General features: G+C 46.9%; 1 protein-coding gene across 1 annotated transcript in view; it reads left to right on the top strand.

Moving 5' to 3' along the window:
- MYO5B (myosin VB) overlaps window positions 1-16,706 on the top strand; it is a 69,660-nt gene that overhangs the window by 9,940 nt on the left and 43,014 nt on the right. The window contains exons 3-12 of the mRNA XM_068664868.1: window positions 137-308; window positions 1,930-2,074; window positions 4,639-4,795; window positions 5,252-5,395; window positions 5,963-6,044; window positions 7,270-7,377; window positions 7,810-7,919; window positions 9,100-9,365; window positions 11,165-11,246; window positions 12,696-12,836. Of these exons, the coding sequence (XP_068520969.1) occupies window positions 137-308; window positions 1,930-2,074; window positions 4,639-4,795; window positions 5,252-5,395; window positions 5,963-6,044; window positions 7,270-7,377; window positions 7,810-7,919; window positions 9,100-9,365; window positions 11,165-11,246; window positions 12,696-12,836 (1,407 nt within the window). The remainder of the gene's footprint in view (window positions 1-136; window positions 309-1,929; window positions 2,075-4,638; window positions 4,796-5,251; window positions 5,396-5,962; window positions 6,045-7,269; window positions 7,378-7,809; window positions 7,920-9,099; window positions 9,366-11,164; window positions 11,247-12,695; window positions 12,837-16,706) is intronic.

Below are 16,706 nucleotides of genomic sequence, written 5' to 3'. Positions count from 1 at the left end.
AGTCTTTAATTACAGTTAAAGTAGAAGGTACAGGCATTGCATTTTCTCAAGCTGGAGTTATCCGTGGATAAATTATAAGATATTAAAGGAGCTGTTGGTTTTTGTGTTCTCACGTCCCTCGTGCGTGTCTCTTCAGCTCTACGAGTACCCCATTGACCTCCAAGGCAATGAGCTGCCTTTCCTCCGCAACCCCGATATCCTGGTGGGAGAGAATGACCTGACGGCCCTCAGCTACCTGCACGAGCCTGCGGTCCTCCACAACCTCAAAGTCAGGTTCCTCGAGTCCAACCACATCTACACGTACTGTGGTGAGTATCGTGGTGGGGCCGTGTCCAGGTCTTGTAGGCTAAAGGCTCCTTTCCAAACTCTTCTTCCTTGGATAAGTTGGTCATATACTATGTGACCACCTGCTGGGGTGAAGGCTGCTCTCTGAAAATTGATGTTTGAGGACATCCGAGTGTCCAGACCATGAGTTTATCTCCTGGAAAGCAGCAGGTTAGAGCACAACTACTCAGAAACCTCTTCACACCATGAGCCGTGAGTAAGGTCCAGGACTGTGAATTTGGGGTGGGTGGAAAGCACGCGTGTGGCCAAAAAGCTTTGGGTTATATATATCTGGGGATAGGGGACATAGTACACGATTCTTGGTGGAAAAGCCTTATCAGATGACTTCGAGGCCAACTTTGTGGTCTGTGGAGAAAAAGTAGGACCTATCAAACCATGGGAGAACAGCAACGTGCCAGGAAGATGTCATCCAACTCCATGTCCATGGCGTGTTTCCCTCCCAAAAGAGTTTCCTGCTGTAACGGGTTTATAACGGGGACCAGATCTATGGGATTTGGAGTCCCAGAAAATTGCACAATTTATCCAGTCATGAGAAGAATTACAGAATATAATTCTGTAATTACGTTACGGAAGAGCAGACGATAATGATGTTCGGTTAGCGGTGTTGCCGAGCATTATTTTCTTTTCTGCCAGAGAAGCTCCTTTTTTGGAGACCTTTCCATCCAGCATTTGTGATCTCCAAAGAAAATGAATGTTGATGGCAGAGGTTAGCAGCATGTGGGTGGAAAAGACTGCAAAAAACACCTTTTCTTGATGATTTTTGGGGTCATCAGACTCTAAAATTCAGAACACGAGGAGGCCAACTGCAAACTTGGCTTTGTCATCCCTGGGGAGAGAGGCCTGCCAAAATCATTCGAGGCAGCAGTTACCTGTGGATGGATAGCAACAGCTTGCAACCCTTATAATAAAAATAAAATTAGGGAAAAAAAAAGCTGACTCAGCCAGTTTTGTGCAGTTAAGCGGGAGAATATTGAATATTGAACCCTTTTGCTGGCACTCGAGATCATCTTGCAGATTAAAGATTCCCCAAGCAGCGCATTGCAAGATTTCAGCCAAATTCATGGGGTTGTTTGCGCGGCAGGGCATGTAGAGCTGTCATGAGGTGGGGCATTGTAGGGTTGTTGAAGAAACGCTTGGCACGTTTCTGTAGAGCACTGCCCTTGAAATACATGGCTGAGTAAAACCCAGAAGGGTTTTACTTAGACGTTAAGCCAGGGGAAAGTCCGCCTTTGCACAACGGAGATTATTTTCTATTCATTTTCTATTTTCTATTCATTTTCTGTTTTCTATTCATTTTCTGTTTTCTATTCATTTCTATTTTCTATTCATTTTTCTCACCAGTTTCACGTGCCTCCTCTGTAGCTATCCTGCAGCTTATTCCCTTGCTATCAAAGCACAGCACTTTGATGGAGATGCCGAGATAAGACCTAGGAGTCTTTCCCATTCCTTTCTCATTTCTTTTCCCCAAGCATCGTATTTAAAAAAAATAAAAAATCAATTGAAACAACTAAGGAAAGCTCTAAATCCTGAAACATTAACTCCGGGCTTGCTTTGTAACCTATCTGTGTATTTATCTCTTCTAAGGCATCGTCCTCGTGGCCATCAATCCCTACGAGCAGCTGCCGATCTACGAGCAAGATGTCATCTACGCCTACAGCGGCCAGAACATGGGGGACATGGATCCCCACATCTTCGCGGTGGCAGAGGAAGCCTATAAGCAGATGGCCAGGTGAGGGCTGCTCGGTCAGATCCCACAGTCGGATCAAAAATAAGGAATTAAACGTGGCAAACGCACGGTTTTGACCTAGGAGGCACCTTTGGTGGTACCTGGAGATATTTACGGGTCCGCAAAAGCAGCGCCTTCCCCAGATGGATGCGGAGTTTTGCTTTATTTCCGTATTTATCGTGTTGCTGAGGACAGATGTGGGATTTTGCTCTTATCAGATAAGCCATGATCTGCTTTAGGCAGCTGGGACGCACATGAGCGTGGTGGGACTATGAGTGCCTGGGCAGGACTGGGGCCTCTGAGCGTGTTAAATTGGTGTGAAACCATCACTTCTTTGGGTTTTCTTAATTTTCACGTGATTACATGATGTCCACCAAGGGGGATGTCTGCTGCTTGGGGTTAGAGGTGGGACGGGGAGGAGGGGGGTGAGGCTTTGGGAGAGTTATCCCACAAGCACAGCAGTGGTGTAGGACCACAGGATTTGCAGAAAATGCTTCCCAGGGACTGAAGGAGAAACCTGCCCATCACAATCCCAACTTAAAAAAGAGCATCTGGGTATCAGGTAGCTGATAAAAGGTGAGTTTTTGGCAACTCACTCGAGACTGCACACCGAGGAACCACCAACCTTGTTCGTTGAGGATGAAGAAGAGCCGCATTCTTCACCCCAACACCTCTTGCAAAGCATAAATCCCAGGAGAAGGTCATCTTCCTTGTGTGCCCCCAGGAATTCGTGGACAGAGTGGAGACAGGTCGGCGTTTTGCAGAAAATCCCTGTGCAGCAAGCTGGAGCAAGCAGGATTTTCCTTGCTGCATTTCCAGCTGCCTGGGGAGAAGGTGCTGAAAGGAGCCACGAGGGATTTCAGATCCTTTGTGGGTGTAGGTTGTTGATGGAGGAAATTCTTTTTCCTCCCCCATCTGCAAAAAGCACTGTATAAAAGGGTTATCTACCCCCCAAAACATAAAAAAATAAAAAACTGTGGAGGTAACCCATGCTATTTATTGAAGATACGGCACAAAAAAAGACCTAGGTGAATGCATAGGGTCTTTGGGGGCTGTTTATCTTAAAAACGGGCAACTTCTGTCCTTTTGTTTGAAGGCAGGGTTGGCGATCTCGGTTTATTTCCTTGCTGTTGTTATCGTTTGGGGAAGTGCAATGCAATTGTACGAAATCCTTACATTTTTATATACTGCTACCCATGCAATTTAACACTGACACGTGCTTTCAGTCCCCACTTCGGGGCTTTAAGGGTGTTCTTGTTAAGCACAGGCTCAATTTGAACGGCGTACTTAAAACATTTTTAATCTTCCCCTTGCTTTATGGCCACTAATCCTCAGAGCATCCAGGAAGAAGGAGGTTAAACATCACTTCCCCAGCGGAGATGCGGCGAGTCATTGACTCACGCCGCGACGCGGAGAATTAGTGTCGGGCAGGGATTGACCCTGATAATTGCTCCCGGGGTCTGGCTCTGCCCTCGTTTGCTTCAGATATTCTTTTTTTTTTTTCCCTCTTTAAGGTTTTAGTGTGAGTGGCTTTGCTCTCACTGCTGAGATTGAGATGAAGTTGTTCAGCAGTTGGCTTAAAGCTCTAGCGATGGCTTTCGAAAGAGAAAACAATGAGGACAAGAATGGAAGAGTTCCTATATGACTTAGGGCTGGAGAATACTTCAGAAATATTCCCAAAGGCTCTTGGTTGTATCCATGTGAATCAAGATATCCTCCATCTCTTCTCAGCAGTCGGGAGCTGCTGGTGGTGGAAAGCATCACTGTCCTGGGGCTCAAACCCTTGTACAACGTCCTGGCCGTGGGATTTATCACTGGGTTTGGTGTCTTTTGGGGAATGTTTTGAGTTTTGAGTGAGACAAGCCAAAGGGAGGAAGGAGCCACACCGCTGAACGAGCTCCCCAGGTGGAACTGATCTTGGCCTTCTCCAACCAGTCGCGCTCTTGTATCTGAAAAGACATGGAAAAATGTCAAAATTGGTAACAAAAGGTCTTAATTATGAATCCCAGATTAAAAAAAAAAGCCCGGGGTACGAAATGTTACCTGGTGGCAGTGCTGATTGGATGCTAAATAATGCATAATTCTGCTCTTTTGAGCTTTATTGGCTTCATTCAAGTGAAGAGACTCCCTGCCTGGTGTGGTTTTCATCTTCTGGCTTAAAGGAAAAAGCCTGGGGCCAAGTTCCCCGAAATGTGCGAACTTGGGCAGTCCTGCTGAGATGTCAGAGAAGGGTAAGAAGCAATAATTACCGAGTGACTTCTAGGCAAGAAGTCCAGCACTGGAAGAGTCCAGACTTCCCTGTTTATTTAATTGCGCAGGGGATCAAATGACTTCGGCTATTTCCTAATTTTAGGGTGCAGGGTTTCATCTCCTGGTGTCTCTGTGAACGTTTGGTGATGTTCTGGAGATGTTTAGGGTGTCTTTTACGCTTTAGCTGAGAGGCATCACTATTTTCAAGGCAAGGGAGGCGGAGGCACGTGAAGACGGAGGCTGATGGCGTGATGTGAATGTTTTATCAACAAGAGGAGAGATTGATTTATGAAAGTTTTTCTTCTCTGCTGCCACAGGGACGAGAAGAACCAGTCCATCATCGTGAGCGGGGAGTCGGGTGCTGGAAAGACGGTCTCTGCCAAATATGCCATGCGCTTCTTCGCCACCGTCGGGGGCTCTGCCAGCGAGACCAACATCGAAGCCAAAGTCCTCGCCTCGAGCCCGATTATGGAGGTAAAAACTGAAATTTCCCTCCGTGCTGCTCGTAGTGATCCCCATTTCTCTCCTGATGTCTCTAAAATGTCAAGAGCTGTGCAGAGAGGCCATGGGACCTGTGCTTTTTTCTGGTGTTGGGTTTTGCTGGGGAGGAGCCTCTCCAGAGGGCTTGGATAAAGCTGGTGGTGAAGGAGGGTGTGGGTGTCCTGTAAGGCAAAATAGAAGCACTGTGGCTCTTTGGATGTTGGTGGTGGAATCACTGAAAACGTGGTTTTGCCAGGATTTTTGAGGAATTAAAACACACAGTGACAAAAATGAGCATTTGTACAACAAGCGAGGTCTTCCCCTAAACTGCACAGCTCCTTCATCAGCTCCCAGCGCTCTTCCTTCTGCTGCTGGGATTTCCTCAAATCCTCCCGTGCCTATTTATGCAAAGCTGATTACAAAATTAACGTTTAATTTCGTGTCACGCAGGCAATCGGGAATGCGAAAACAACGAGGAACGACAACAGCAGTCGCTTTGGGAAGTACATTCAGATCGGCTTCGATAAAAGGTACCACATCATCGGTGCCAACATGAGGACGTACCTGCTGGAAAAATCCAGAGTCGTGTTCCAGGTGAGGAGACCTTTCTTTTGGGGACTGTGCTCAGGGAATTCAATAGTCTGGGTCTTCTCTTTGTGTTAAACAAGTCACCTTGCTGAGGGAACATTTGATTGCGTGTCGGTTTTGGAGTCTAAATTCAACTGTGAGATATCGGCAAAATGTCCCAAGACTTTTTTTTTTTTTTGGGTTTAATTTTTCCTGAAATGATCGGTATTTCATACAATCAGTATTTCATGGCATTCCTTCTTTGAAATGCAGAAGTTATTGGAGCTCCAACGTTGTACTGATAGCCCCATTTGTCAGCGCAAGCAATCCCAGAAGCCAGTCTGCTCTTTTTTTCTTCCTCTTTTCCCCCAATCTTTCATCTCCACACCTTCCCAGAGGCCGCTCTATGGATTCGTTAGGTGGGATTAATGCAAGACATCCCTCCCAGGTTTGCATTACTGCAGGCAGATATCGCATATAATGTTCATAAACGTGTCAGTCAGCGGGGAATGCCCCTCTTCTTCATCCTGAAGGTTGGGAAAAAAATGCTGCAACCTCTTCTCCCCCCATTAACTCGTTGTTTTCCCCCCACAGGCGGAGGACGAGCGCAACTACCACATCTTCTATCAGCTTTGTGCCTCTGCGAGTCTCCCAGAGTTCAAAGACCTTGGACTCAGTGAGTATTTCCACCTCCCCGTGCTGCCTGAGGGCGACAGGAAAGCACGGCGGGGTTAGAAATTTGTAAAGATCTGTGTTTTAAACGAAACCTGAGCGTGGCTTGATCCGGCCGGCTTCTTGGCAGGAGCACTTTTGTCCTTTGAGTCTGCTAACCTCCCGGATCCGCTGTCAATGGTTAACCCGGGACGCATCCCGAGTTGTTGTGCCTTTTTTTCTTTGTTTTTGTCCCGTTTTCCCCGCTGTGATTTCACAAGCACAAGCTGCCGGTGGAAATCCGAGTCTTTTTCAACGCTGGCTTTTTAAAAAAGGAGAGCTCCCCGCTGCATCACCCAGGGGGTCTTGATGCTGCTGTGCAGCTCTCAACCTCAGCTCTCAAGGGAGAAGGAGAAATGGCAACAGCTGGCACTGCAGGAGGCGGTGGGCATGGGGCTGCTGTCCCACGGGGCACTTGTCTGGAGGAGAAGCCTTTTAGCATCATTTCTACTCAAAATTTGATGATGTCGGTGTGTGTAGCCTCCAGCTGTGCTTTTCCACGCCGCTTCTGCATTTGCTTAAAACGCAAAAAAAGAAATGATTCTCTGCAAAAACATCAAGCTCTGTCTTTGGTGTTTTCTCCCCTTTTTACTAAATGGAGCAGGATGTTTGCTTTCCCGTATCAAAAGCAGGATCTGATGCTTCTCCTCGGAGTCTCACACACACAAAGAAGTGCTGTTGCCCTGGTTTATATTGCAAAAGGCTGGAAAAAGAGTCTCTAAGCTTACTTGAGCCCAGCAAAGCGATCCAGTAAGCTGGTTCTTCAGGTAGGGCGATGCACGAGATGTGCCAAAGAGTTGAATTTTAAGCCGGCAAGTAAATATGTGACTTAGCACGTGGGAGCTGGCAGCATCACAGCGCCCTTTCCAAGCCTGGTGTTGCCCTGAAATAACTTCGTAGGGCACGGATGCTTGGATGGGGTCACGGATGCTGACTCTGCTGGCGTCTCTCCATGCCCTTTGCCCCCTGTGTCCGAGGCATTATGCTGAGAAGGTGCTGAAATACTTGAAGCTGTCACGAGTAGGTAAAAATATTTAAAAATATTTAAAAAAATATATCAAAAGGAGGAGATAAAGGTAGGCAGCTCCTAGGTCAGATGAAAGCTTTGATCCAGCAGGCTGGGGATGAGGCAAAGCAGCTGCGGTGGGCGAGTGCTGCTCGCTGAGGCTTTTTCATTTCTTCTTTTTTAGCCTGTGCTGAAGACTTTTTCTACACTTCTCAGGGAGGCAGCACGTCTATCGACGGCGTGGACGATGCTGATGACTTTGAGAAAACCAGGCACGCCTTCACCCTGCTCGGTAAGGGGCTGCTCGGAGGCTTCCCAGCAGCAGTCTCGGTATTTTGCCTGAAAAAAAATCCATCTCCTCCACCTTTTGTTTGATCCACTCCTGAAGGTGTTGCCAAAATCTCAGATCTGGGGGCCTGTCTCAGCCCCAGCCTGGCTCACCTCCAATTAATTAATGCCAAGCAGCATCCTTGGCTTTGTGCACGTTCACAACAGTGGTCAAATTGCTTTGATACAACCATTTCTGTAACGAAATAACAGCACGCGAGGGGCTCCTCTGGCATCTGAGCTGTTGTTTCGGAGCCATGGGGTGAGGATGAGTTTGTTGGGACACAAAATCAGTAGCCCGGGCAGGAAATAAAGCACCCCGAGCCCTTCAAAATGAAGGGAAAATTGCAGTTTGTGTCGTTTTGCCGTGAAAACCAGCTGTCGATTGCTCCCCTAGGAGTGAAGGAGTCTCACCAGATGGCCATTTTTCGGATAATCGCTGCCATCCTGCACCTAGGAAATTTGGAAATTCAGTCGGAGCGGGACGGCGAGGCCTGTAGCATGTCGGTAGGTCACCAGTCCTTTACCTCCTGCAATTATTTCCTGGCTGATCCATTTTTTTCTTGGGAAATGGTGCCTCATTTCTCCTCTTTAGCCTGCCCATAAGCAATACAAAGTTTTTTTGCCTCGCTATGTCCCAAATGAGCTTTTTGGCTTTCTTAAAAGTCTTGGTGCATGCCATACTGGGAAGGAAAAATCAATTTCCTACAACCACGTTGCTACTGGCAAAGCCACCAGGATCCAGGACTCAAGGGAGGGTGGCACAAGCTGCCAAGTATTTCAATTAATTAGCAAGAATAAATAAGTTTAAAGATGCCTTAGCAGGGATTTTTCCCTTTCTGTGTGTTGACTCAGGGTTAAAAATAAATAAATAAAGAGATGATACGGAGAACACTGTCCTATCAATTATCATTGCATCCCAGACTGGGTCGTTTGTTCCTAATTAAAGTATTTAAATGGGCTCTGCACACGTTTTAGCGTTACCCTTGAGATAATGCGGCGTGCAATTAGCGGGATGCTGGGGGTAATTTGCCTGGTATTTAGTCGTATGGATATGTAAAACTGGCCTGCTCCAACGAGGTTGAGTTGTGTAATGGAGTTCATGGTGTTTAATTGCCTTCAGATGGAACTGTGTGGTATTAAATGAACCCTGTTATGACTTGGAATCCGGGGTCCAAAATGTATCGCAGCAAAAAAAACCACCCCAGAGGTCTTTTAAAATGCATTTTGCTCCCCATTCTCAAACCCTTCTGTACCAACAAGTATCTAACGGGAAATAATTGCCTTCCTCTTGCTAGATATTATTACACCGAGTTAGAGGGAAATTGATTTCTCCTTGTCCAAGAGAAAAGTGCCGCCTTAGCATAATAAAGCCTCCCCACCGCCGTGCTTTATTGGGGGGAAAAAAATAGAAGGCACTGGAGAAAATTGTTTGCTTTTCATTTCATTGATCATGTAAAACGGTGCCTTCTGGTAATGCCAATTTTGCAGGTTTGTTATTCAAAAATTGAGTTAGTCCTTAAGAGGTGTTATGTGCCTAAGGCCTACCAGGGGGCTTGCTGAAGGATGGTTTTTTGGGTTGGGAGGCGCGTGTGGGTGGTACGGTGGGCGGAGGGTGGCCTCTCCTCTCCAAATTTTGGGTTGGAAGAGTCAGCCCCCGCTCCTCTTGCCTTCTGCTTGCCCGCAGAGCGAAGACGAGCACTTGAACCACTTCTGCGGCCTGCTGGGCGTGGAGCAGGGCCAGATGCAGCACTGGCTTTGCCACCGCAAGCTGGTCACCACGGCCGAGACCTACGTGAAGAGCATGTCGGTGCAGCAGGTGGTCAACGCCAGGAACGCCCTGGCCAAGCACATCTACGCCCAGCTCTTTGGCTGGATCGTGCAGCACATCAACAAGGCCCTGCACACCACCGTCAAGCAGCACTCCTTCATCGGCGTGCTCGACATCTACGGGTAGGCCTCTTTTCCGCTTCCGAGGCCCCAAAACGAGCACCCTTTGATATGTTTCACCCTTCTGACAGAGCATCCTTGACCTCGGCCTGCAGTAGGGGATAAGAATAATAGAAAGAGGTGGAAAAAAGCACGGTTGTGAAGTGCAGTTGGCAGTTTCAGCTGTTCCTGCTTTAGGTTGTGCAATCCCGACCCCAAAAGCGGGCGTTTAGACCTGCTTCAGCATTCAGGATTTCTCTCCTGCACCATTCAATGATGTTCAAGCTTAAAGAAGAGCTGGGCTGAAGGTGAAGATGTGGGGACAGACAGGCTCCTGTGCTGGGGTCGCTGTGGGGAGACGGGGACTTTCCAGTTGTGGGGTGCACAAGGAAAGAGGCCTCCTGGGTTTATTCCTTCTTCAACCTTGCCCCATTTCTGTCCCTTTGGGGAGCAAGGAAAAGGGAACAGTGGGACAGTAGTGATCCACTGTGTTCCCTTAACATACCGAGATGTTTGGTTACCCCAATTTTGGAGGTGGGGTGGGATGGACGAGCTGTAGCCACTCCAGGAACTGCTCCCTGACCCGTTGCCGTGCTTTCTCAACCCCACATCACCTAATTGCAGACTCCTCGTACAGTCTGTCAGACCCAGGTAAACCTGAAATTCCCAACGAAATCCTGCCCAAGGGGTTCTGGGCCAGCTACAGAAAGCTTCTGCGGCTGCAATACCAGTTGAGTTACTGGAATTCCTCTGCATGAAATACCACGTAGGGTTTCTACGGTTGCTGGCTTTTGGGATGGGGAGTTCAACCTTAAAAAAAAAAAAAAGTCCTTTAAAAATATAAAAAAACAACCTGCTCCTTTCTCCCTTTTTTTGCACTTAATTTCTCCAAGGGCTGACGCATTTTATGGACGTTACACCTGATAATGACTGTTTGATAATTGCTTCGTGGGGATAGCAGGTCTTGGCCTAAAAGTACTAACCACCGTTTATTTTTTGAGGGAAAAAAGGTTTATTTTTTTGAGGGAAAAAGCACTTAATTCAGTGCTTTTAAGACTCCTTTTTTTCTGGCTCTTACAGCACCTATTACCTGAGCAATTACTTTGCTGCACATTAATCACTGCAGCAGCTTATTCATTTAGCACAGAGAGCTTTGCCACTTTTTCCCTTAGGTTAATCCTTACAGGCATTTTTCAAAGACCTCCCCTCTCTCTCCCTCCCCACTGCGCCTTAGAAATAACATAATTCCCCGTGGTAGCTGAAAAATGCCCTTTTATAACAGCAAGCCCAGCTCCCCCAAGCTGCCCTGTGAAGAAAGTGTTGGATCCGGAGCTGGAAGCTCCAGTTCTGCCTTCGAGGGGTCTTTTGCTCACACGTATCCAGTGTTTGTGCTACCAGGGCTGCAACGCTGAGGCTGTAATTATGAATTTAATATCTCCTGTGCTCTGTCGAATTACACGGAAAATAACGTGTTGGCTCCCTTAAAACAGCAGCCACCCTGTCGCTTTTGCAGGAAATATATTTGGACTTGATCTTTAATATTATTTTTCCCAATTTTGTTAGATTTCTTACCTCCTTCAGCGCTGATGGGCAAGAGGCTACGGTTGTACCAAATATCTGATAACACCCTTAGACCTCTTGAATCCCTTGAGTTGTGGTGATATTTTGGGGAACGAGGACTAAAATGTAGATCTGGGATGCGAGTGACGTGAAGAGACGGGTGGCTAACCGGCCTTCCCTGTCACACAGATGATGCTGTTGCAGAGTGAAGTAGATTTTTAGATGAAGCAGTGCTTCCTGCTGATTTATTCATTGCTTTGCAGGTTTGAAACTTTTGAAGTGAATAGCTTCGAACAGTTCTGTATCAACTACGCCAACGAGAAGCTCCAGCAGCAGTTCAACTCGGTAAGGTCGGCTTGGAAACCTTCCACAGAAGTTAGCAGAAAATTTAGCAAGGCACGGCTGGCTTCCACTTAATGGCATTTATCTGCAGCCTGACGAGAATTCATGGCCAGCACGAGTGCGGTCCCTGCGATACCATCTCCCGGGCAATGATTATGCTAAGGAATTGCACTAAATATTCAGATCAAGTCGAAAATGATGCTCGGTTGGTTTATAAGATGGGTACTGGTAGCAGACTTGTAAGTGGCTTTTGCAGAGCTCCACTGGTTTTTGAACAGATAGAAAGTTTGTGCTTTTCCCCCTTATTCATTTATTTATTTTTGCATAGTTTCAGTCCTCACCCGTGCTAAATTTTTTTTGGTCTTGTGCCGAGTCTGGATTTCCAGTAGAAACCGTCCCATGAAGTGTCTCTTAAACCACTGCAAGTAAAACTCTGAGACTCCAGGACCGGACACACTTCCCATTTTTCACCTGACACAAAACCCCTGAGATTCTTCTGTTTTATTAGACGCAAGCACCTACCTGCACTGAAAATGATGAATCCATTAATGGGTTGTCATCTGCTTTTGCTGTAAGCAGGGAAAAAAAAATACTGCTATTTTCAGGCTATGAGGCAAAACTTGTTAAGTTTGAGCAGCTATGGGGGTAGTTTGGCACTTTGGACCTGTATCACATGCACAGACACGAACATTTTTTGAGATATCTAATGCATCAAATCACTGCTTCTAAAAATGAGAAGTAAATTAGGGATTGTATTTGCACTATTCATATCTTTCTTAGTATGTCCAACGATCACTTCTGAGGCTTATAAATTCAAACTCAGAGATGATATGTTTGAAGAGATTTTAAAAAGCTATCTTTGAAGAAAAAATGCGTTTGATTTTTTTTTAATGTGCTTAGAGTATCTCAGAAATAGCCACAGACAAATTATCTGCTTGGGCAGAGGTCTGAGATATATAAGCCAGGCAAAGATTTGATTTTTTTTTAAAATAATCTGCAGTGGAAACGTTCCTGAGACGGTCAGATACCGATGCTGATATCTCCTCTAGGACGATGGGTACATTTTGGGGAACTCTGCTCACCCATCAGGGCACAAGTGCTCAGCCCTGGCTTGCTCCCAGCTTGTGAATCTGCTGCAGGTCACTGGTTTCATCAGTGGAGCACCAGGAGAGAGGGATTTTGAGAAGCCCAACGTTTGTATTTCAATGCCATACCAGCATATGGCTTCCACTTGAGTGTACTGAGAGTTTCAGTAGTTTCCAACTGAAAAAAGTGCTTTTTTCTTCCTGCCTCATGGTTTCCTAGCATAATACTTAGGTTTTCCTTGCCAGAAGCTAGTTTCTATGAGTTGTTACAGCACTGAAGGAAAGCTTTGCTCGGGTGGGGACAAATGGGCAAAGGGGGAAGGGGCTGGGGTCACGGTCACTAACTCTGTGGTTTGTCCAACCTCAGCACGTGTTCAAGCTGGAGCAAGAGGAGTACATGAAGGAGGGAATCCCTTGGACTCTCATCGACTTCTACGATAACCAGCCCTGCATCGACCTCATAGAGGCAAAGCTTGGGATCTTGGACCTACTGGATGAAGAGTGCAAGGTAGAGAGGATGAATCCTCTTTATTTTTATGAAATGTTATTAAAGAAGGGCTTTACCTATGGTATTTTATGAAGTGTGAACGTGTTCAAGAGTTCATGGCTTGGGTAGACTGTTGGCATTTCCTTTGCTTTGGCACCATTTGGATCCTTGTTGGCAGAAGCTTGTGACCAACCTAGGTGCCTGATCTCACCGTGTGATGCCAGGGCTCATGCTCCTGGCCCAGGGACAGCCCTTGCTTGCAACTCTTTATTCCCTCGGTGTTGTTTAGGAGCTGGAGTTCCTCCTTGCCTCGACGTTTGTCTTGTCCCAAGGGAAAATCGAGTTTTCTCGTGATAGCTGTTTGGGTAAAGGCAATGGTATTTAGACTTCAGACTCTGGAATTTGTGTTTCTGTGGCCCTTGGTGCATGGGCAAAGTGCACCTGGGTCTTCTGTTTGGTTAACCACGTGTCCTTGAGGGACATCAGCCACTTAACAGCGACTTGCTGAAGGCGATGATGTGTCTGTTTTGCAGAAGACGGAAAATGCATGTCCTTTGTGCTCCTTTGGGGTAGAGAAACGGGATCTGGGACGACCTGTAGGAGTCCTGCTGCATAGGCTTCTTCTTTAGCTCTCTGAAGTTGCTTGTGGTGTTGCAGCAATTTCTATGCAACGGCAGTAACACGGGCAACTTTACTGTAAAACCTACCTAGCACTTCTTTCACATGTGCCTTTTTGACCAAAAACATGTGAAACACATCATCTACACCCCCCCCCTTCCTCACTCCCAAGATCAGACTCCAATTATCTTGGTATTTACCTGTCACCGGGTTATGCTGCGATTAGTCACAGGCACTTATTACGGGCCCTCTAATCGGCTCTTTTATAATAACCCTCAACCCTTCTCCAGCTTTATAAAAATTTCAACAAGCTGTCAACCAAAAGCACCGGTTTCTGGATGGAAACTTTCACCCCCGCAGCACCACTTCACCTTTCCGTGGGCTCGCCGTGCCGTCGCGAAGGAGCCCGGCAGCTTCTGCCACAGCCCTGCAGAGAGACGGGGGCAGCGCTACAATTAGGGTAATTGCAAGTCACCTCGTTAAGCACGTACCGCAGCCCGTAAATGTACTGCGGGACCAAAATGTCATCGAGGGGGTCCTGGTAACAGAATGAAGCATTAGCGCAAAAGGCGGAGGGTTTGTCGCTAGAGTTCTCACTTTGCTGTATTTTGGGTATTTATTTTTAATGGGAGGTTGGTGAGGGGGTGGCTGGCTCTGCGCTGAAGAAGTTCAGCTAACGAAGGTCCTAGACCTTTGATGGGTAATGAGAGACTTGTCACCATCTGGAGAAGGGACCCAGGAACAATAGAAATGGTAATCAGCAAGAAAAGAGAAGGCTCTCGAATCGTCATTGGAGTTTTAGGGACTCAACTTATCTCATGAAAGGAAACGATAAAACCCTCTGGCTGTGTAAAAACAGAGAGCTTTAGGATATGTAGTGTTTACTTTTTTTTTTGTTTAGACAACTCTGTGGTCTTATGAGTTGGAAGCTGTTGTAGAGTTATTGGTGTTGGAGGTGGCACCTGGAGATCATTTGGTGCAACCTCTAGTTATCACAGAATCGTCTAGGTTGGAAGAGACCTCCAAGATCACCAACTCCAACCTCTGACCTAACGCTAACAGTCCCCACTAAACCATATCACTAAGCTCTACATCTAAACATCTTTTGAAGACCTCCAGGGATGGTGACTCCACCACTTCCCTGGGCAGCCCATCCCAATGCCTCACAACCCTTTTGGTAAAGAAGTTCTTCCTAACATCCAACCTAAACCTCCCCTGGCAGTTATGTCCATGGTCTGCCCAAGAAGCCTTATTTCTCCATGAAATTGTGACCCTTTATCCTCTGTTAAGCTACTTTGGAGTCCTCAAAGAGTCTTGTGCCAATTTTATGCACTGGGGAGTCACTTGCCTGGATCTGGTGCTTTTAGGAACTCTTGGTTTTGCCTTTTTTGAGTAGGGAAGGCATGTAGAAGACTTGCTCTGGATATCTGGGACAGCTTTAGTGCCTGGTTGTCCTCGCTGTGCTGACTTTGGAGAGGACAGCGGACTCCCCAGGAAGACTTTGAAGGCTTTGAGGTTGGAGGGATCATGTGAAGAGCGACTTCAGTGTCCTGGAGAGGAGGAGCTGTGTCCGGACTCATTTTCAAGAGACTTAACTTATCCTCGGAGGAAATAGAAAATTCTCTAAGAAATGCAGCAGGGTCTCTGCATCAAAGCTGGATGAAGTTTCTTGCTTTTCAAGCTAAGAAAAGCAAGAAACCCCTTGCTGTGAGTGCTATCCATCCTCCACACGCTTCCCAAATTTCATTCAAGTGCTGTTTGGAGTTGCCGTGGGTAACCAGGTTTCTCTGGAAGGTGTCCCCCTACTTTCTTGCTTTTATCTATCCTGTTGGGATGGGGATGAAAAAAAACAAACAAACAAAAACACCACAGATAAAAATTCTGTTAGCATGACCCCATTTAAAGGGGTTTGATCAGGAGCAGGCTGGTTGGGAAGGTTGACGTGTCAATCCCGACGTCTGCATCCCAGTATTTCTGATGAATCTCGGTGAATTTTTTTCTGCTGAGCTGCGGTGTGACCCTGAGGCTGCTACAGGATGTGTCTAACCAAAGCCGTGAGCTCCTGCATGTTCTCCAACTCCCTTGCAGCTCCCTTTTTGTGTTTTGTGGCACGTTGCCATCACATTATGCTGTTGACGTCCCAAATGCGTCTTCTAATTCTGTTCAGAAGATGATCTTTAACCTTCCCCGTGTCCTTCTGGCGAGTGTTAGAAGCGTGAAGGCTGCTTCTAATGGACCAGCTATCAGCCCTGCTTGTCTCTCCGCGCTGCTGTGAACTCGGGGATCTGAGCAAATGCGTTTTCCTTGTCTTGCCTCGTTAGGTTCTTGGACATCAGAAACCAGCACGTCGCCTTCCCCTACCAGGCGGTTTGATCCGGGGGGGGAATTTCTGCTCCACGAACACATACACGTGGCTCCGGAGCACGGAGGGAGGCCCTTTCCAGGATTTAACATATGTCGAAGTGATAAAAAGAAAAATTTAAATAATTTGTGTTTTAAGAGTGGGACCTAAATATTTTTTAATGGTCCTCCTGCTGGAGGTGGTAGTGGTGGGAACCTCACCTTGCAGTCAAAGCAGCTCCAAACACCTCCTCAGCTGCCTCGTGGTCTGGGTAGGTTCTTAACCATGGGATGCCTCCGAAAATAAGGGGTCAGGCTTGAGCCTAGGCACTGTCCCATGCCTCAATGGCTAGGTTTGGGGTGGGTTGCACCAGCTCCTGGCAGCTCGGAGGATGGTTATGAGGACGGGAGGTGATGCTGCCAAGGATTCGGCCCCTATCAGGTGCTTCTCAGGCAGCTAAAAATACCCAGGCTGCACAACGGTGAGCAGGGAGCGGCGTGGAAGCGGTGAAACCCTCTTTCCAGGAGGCAGGAGGGAAGCTTTTGAAGTTGGTCTCTGAGATAAGCAGGTTTCTCAGCAGAGTGGCTGGCCTGGAAGAGAGCTGGAGCAAGGTAAATCTGCTTTCCACAGGGCCAGGCAGCTCAGGTGGCTGCGATATCCCTGCACTGCACCCGTGGCTCGGTCCCAGAGAGCCTAATAAATACTTCAGAGCGGGTGTTTGCATCAATTATAATGCAAATAAATATGCTAAAGATAAAGAAATAAAAAATCTGCATTTATATAGCTGCGTAGTTTAATTATGCACATCAACCTTGCATCAAAAAAACGCGCATAATTGCATAAATAAATGCTTTTTAATATTTATATGTGATCTAGACATAACAATTGGCTACGTTTACAACTGGAAAGTATGAAAATAGTTCTGGGATCCC

Source organism: Anas acuta, chromosome W (genome assembly GCF_963932015.1).
Source record: "Anas acuta chromosome W, bAnaAcu1.1, whole genome shotgun sequence".
Taxonomy (NCBI): Eukaryota; Metazoa; Chordata; class Aves; order Anseriformes; family Anatidae; genus Anas; species Anas acuta.
This window is presented reverse-complemented; position numbering and strand designations above follow the sequence as displayed.